A 5,033-nucleotide genomic window follows, 5' to 3' on the forward strand; every position below is an offset into this window, starting at 1 on the left:
GGGAAGAGCGCAATGATGGTGCCAACTTGGGCCAGTGAAGCAACGTCCTCCACAACTAGACTGAAGAACAAAAAGGATAGCAACTTGTCTGTTCCCCTTCCCCCAATTCCCCAGTGCTGTTCCCATCCCCCCAATTCCCCAATAAAAAATAAAAAATAAAAAATAAAAGTAAAAGAAAAGCACCCATCTCTGATCCTGTAACACCCACATATCCTTATTTTTTAGAAAAATGTCTAAACAAGAATATTAATCTGTCATTTTTTGATGCACATATAGTTATACTTGACTATAGAGGATTGACCTAACTAGATTTTTTCGTGTCACTAATCTGAATTATGAGACACCAGGATGATATACGAAAGTATGTTATATCCTCAGCTAATACCACTGTGTACAGTTACATGTCTTTTGGACATACTAAAAATACGATAGCATGAATTCTTCCCCTATATTCCAAGGGATAATTTTTTGAATAATTGATCCTTTAACACTTTACTTATAACTCTCCATGATGCTATTTTCCAACTTGTATTAACATTTAATCTTCTCTTTATAATGTAGCACAAAATTTTTATACATTAACTTACAGTTTTCTAATGTTCACAAATTTAATAATAATCACATACCAGTTCTCATCAGGTTGTTGTGAGGCTCAAATGAGATAATGCACATTTAGAAAGTTTTTAATTTAATTTTGATTTGTGAGTTTTATTATAATTGCAGAATTAAACGACTTAAATTAAAAATATACTGCTATACCAGGACTACAAAACACAAAAAATAAAGTGTAAGTAATAAAAAATGCACAATAAAAAATTAATAAATTTTAAACCTATATAATTTCTCTGACCAATCGATATTATCTATTTATGTCCTGGTTGTACAATTCTGCAAATTATAACAATGTTTAATAATATAGCAATTCTACTACTTCATAAATTATTTTTGTAACACAAATTATAGAAAGATACTCTCCAAATGAATTTAAACTATTTCAACATGTTTATTTTTAATAAAATTCACTTTTACCTTTTACAAACTGAGCATGCACAAAATAAAAAGTTCTTTGAAAATGTTCATGTATATGATAGAGCCTACAGACTTATTGGCCTATGAATTATAAGTATAGTATGAGCAACATGAAATCTTAATATGACATTCAGTTAGCCAAAAGCTATTAACTTGCTTGAGAATCAGGAACCAGCTCTCATCTCTAGGAAGTATCAAACATGAAGGCATCCCCTTAAAGCCCAAGTTGGCCAACTATGGTCTCTGTGCCAAGAATGGTTTTTAGATTTATTAAAGTGGAAGAAAGAAGGAAAAAAGAGAAAGAAGAAAGCAGCAGCTGTAGTAGTATGAGCAGCAGCAAGAGACCATATGTGGTCTGTTAAAATATTTATAATCTGGCCCTTCACAGAAAAAGTTTGCAATCCCTGCCTTACAGTATCTATTCACAAGGCAATAAATAATCAAACAGGAGCATCTCTTACCTGTCCAAGTATTTGTGAAAAGGAAGTCTTAACTGTCACCTAGTTTAAAACAATCATTCAAAATAAGGTTATTTTTCCTAAACTCCTCTAGTTTATTTTTTATTAAATTGAGCACTTCTGCACATCTTTAAACATAATCATTATTTTTTTTAATAACAAACCTAAAGGCACTCAAGAGCTCAAAAGAATCCTCTGAACCACCAATTAATTTGTATCAAGTGTAATTATACTGTTTAGTATATTTTCCCATATTCTAAGTCTTTGACAAGTGGGTGAATACAACAGAATATATGGTAACCCTTAACTAAAATATTCAATTAATCCGAATATCATTACCAGATCATGGAAGCTAAAGAATTTATTGAATGATTGAGCCCAGACGCTATACATGTTTGTTGAAAAATTAAGTACAAAGTAATCAGCCTATTATATAACTAGTATTTTAAAGTGTCAAATCTATAATTGTACAGCATTTAAACAGAGTTAAATTTCTGAGTAAATTTTACAAAAATACTTTACACATGTTATATGACCAAAACAAATAGTACATTTAGTAAAATTTAAGCCAAAACAATATTTTGAAAACAAATTCATCACTAATTATGTCTAGCATAAATACACCTTCTTTGATATTAGGAAGTCTAGGAAAAGGGAATAAATCTTTCATAGGAAGGTTATAAAATGACTGTATTTTGTCAAAAAAACAGACTTTTTAAAAATATAAAGTATTTGTAAAAACATGAACATTTTGAGAACATGCAGTATTTGGAGCCAAATTATTAACACAATTCTTATTATCTCTGTAATATTAGAAATATGAAGGTACAAGTTAAAAACCATTACAGCCCTGCAAAATCTTTCAATGTTAGAAACAGAAAACATTAAAAGCATTAATATCAAAGCATTAATAAATTCCGTAAAATCTAAAATAGCTCATGCTATTGGTCCAATTAAAAATTGATTGTAGGAGCATAGTCTACTCATTTGACCTACCAGTCCTAGTTTACCATAAGAAAGTTAGCTCTAATAAAGAATCCAAATATTTAAGTTTGGTTTAAAGTGGCTGAGTAGAAATAGTATATTTCACATAAACCAGAAACCTGTGATGTTACCACAAATGTATACTTCAACGACTTAAATCTGGAATCCTTAGAACCAGGCATGTAAAGTAAAAAGGTAAGAAGACCCTTAAGCATAACAGTAGATCTGGAAACCAATATACATCATATTGACTACTAAATTTAAGCCACATAAGTTGGTTTCATGATGTTCTTCAATTTATAAAGGATTCTGGACTTTGAGATTCCAAATTGAAAAGATTAATCTACCGTCTCAATTTTTATTTCATTTTGTATTACTTACTAAGATATATACTTTCAGTGGCCCATGTAAGAAAATACTGAGGTGGTGGTAGTAGGCAAAATGGAGAATAAAGTAATATAAATGCCTATTTCTTTTTTATATAAATGTCTATTTCTAATATTTACTGCCTTCCACATCATCATATACCTGAGGCTAATATAAAAATATATTTCCAGTTTATTCTATAGTTAAAATCTTAAAAATTAAGCGAACATACAGCTTACCTCATATTGACAGTCTGATGATGTGTACATTTTTAATAATGCTACATGGCTGTCATTTTCTGGTTGAGCAACATGAAGTTTCAGAGAAATTTCGGTAGAAGATGGAACCCTGAAAAAATAATGTAAATATCAATTCTCAAATACAAAATGCTGCTAAATAACCATGGCTAAGTCAATCCTCAGCACAACTCAATGCAATAATGTAGGGGAAGCTAGATGCCAAACACATTATGGATGAGCATTCTGAGTCCTATCACAATTGTCCGAATGCTCCCTCTAGCACACAAAAGTTGGGGAGAAGGTTGAAAGAGTTCATGTTTCTCGCAATTCAGGTTTAAATTCTACATCATTTAAATAAGAATACTATTGGGTTGTTGGAAAAGTCATGATGTATTTTGTCTACGTTTTCCAAAGGTCATTTATTTAGGTAAAGAACAAAGATTAATCAATGATATATTGCCCGTTTTATTCAATAACCTTTTGCCATCTTTCAGTGAGCTTTATAATTCCTTGTTCATAGAAGGACCTGTCTTTATTGGCAAAAAACTGAACAAGGTGCTGATTTATAGCCTCATCTGAACTGAACGTTATACCACGCAAGGAGTTTTTTTTTTGTTTTNAATGATGGTGCCAACTTGGGCCAGTGAAGCAACGTCCTCCACAACTAGACTGAAGAACAAAACGACAGCAACTTGTCTGTTCCCCATCCCCCAATTGCCCAATAAAAAACATCTTCGAAAAAATAAAAAAAAGAGATAAGAAAGTCTCAAAAAAATTATAGCCTATAGTCATGATTTATAGCTTTGAGTGGAGAGGAGAGTTGAGTAAAATTAGAAAAGGTCATTTTTCTATCTATTACTAAATGATACTCATTGATGCTAATGACATGCTAAGAAATATACAGCATATGTTAGTTATTAAGAGTATGAAAGTAAAGTCAAGCAGCATAGCAGGCTCAGAGCCAGACTACTGGTTTAGATTCCAGTCTTGCCTCTCACTAGCTCTGTGTTCTTGGGTAAATTACTTACCCCTCCTTCTTTCTATGTCTGTGTCAGTAAAATGAATATAAATAGCACTTCATAGGGAGTCTGAGGCTAAAATGTATTCATTTTGCGCAAAACATTTGGAACAGTAACTGGCACAGGTAGGCGATCAGAAAATATTAGCTGTTATTTATTAACCTTTAATGCCTTCATTGTCTTTAGAAATCTTATAAGAGGTTCTCCACAGATTATTCTGAACATAAAATTTCTTTATAATGACTGAGTGTCATTGTCACAAGTGTTAAGGGTTCTGCTGGGCCATAGAATCAACAATCATGAAGTGGGCTTCACGGGTCAAATTCAAACCGCAGACATGCTTCATTTAGTTTTGTATTTGGCACAGTATCTCTTTACATTTTGAATTAGATGCCAACATTGAAAAATGAAAGTTTATCTACAAATCCAGATTTCCAGTTTCTCTTAAAATTGAAAGATTTTGCAACATTTTACTTCATTCTTACATAGAAATGATTTATTAGGGCTTATGTAATTCTCTTGAGAAAGTAACTTTCCGTTTGTTTTTTGCCCTCTTTTTCATAAAAGTAGACTAAAGAATATATAAATATATTTTCCTTTCCTTTTTATGAAAAAAAAATAATTTTATGAAAAATTTTCTAATCAAATACTAAAGATTCTCCCAAGTGGTTCCTCTTTATTCCTCTTCCCAGCCTTCTCTGAAAGGATCAGCAATGCTGAAAATATGTACTCTTTTTAAAAGGCAAATAAGATATATTATACAACCTCAATTCATTCTCCTACTGTTCTCAAGCTAAATTTGTAAGCAAACATGAAGAACATCTTATATCTTTTCAATAATTTGATAACTTAATTACCATAAATTCTTTGATATTTAAAAAAGTATCCATGGGCCGGCCGAGTGACACGATGGTTAAGAACTGGTTTGGGACGCCACA

The 5,033-nt window shown here is 31.4% G+C and overlaps 1 protein-coding gene across 1 annotated transcript in view; it reads right to left on the minus strand.

The window, feature by feature from the left end:
* Positions 1 to 5,033, minus strand: part of PGAP1 (post-GPI attachment to proteins inositol deacylase 1) — a 93,915-nt gene that overhangs the window by 16,171 nt on the left and 72,711 nt on the right. Inside the window, exons 19-20 of the mRNA XM_019635604.1 lie at positions 3,077 to 3,185; positions 1,491 to 1,529 (exon numbers count right to left, since the gene is read on the minus strand). Of these exons, the coding sequence (XP_019491149.1) occupies positions 1,491 to 1,529; positions 3,077 to 3,185 (148 nt within the window). The remainder of the gene's footprint in view (positions 1 to 1,490; positions 1,530 to 3,076; positions 3,186 to 5,033) is intronic.

This window comes from Hipposideros armiger, unplaced genomic scaffold, assembly GCF_001890085.2.
Source record: "Hipposideros armiger isolate ML-2016 unplaced genomic scaffold, ASM189008v1 scaffold_23, whole genome shotgun sequence".
Taxonomy (NCBI): domain Eukaryota; kingdom Metazoa; phylum Chordata; class Mammalia; order Chiroptera; family Hipposideridae; genus Hipposideros; species Hipposideros armiger.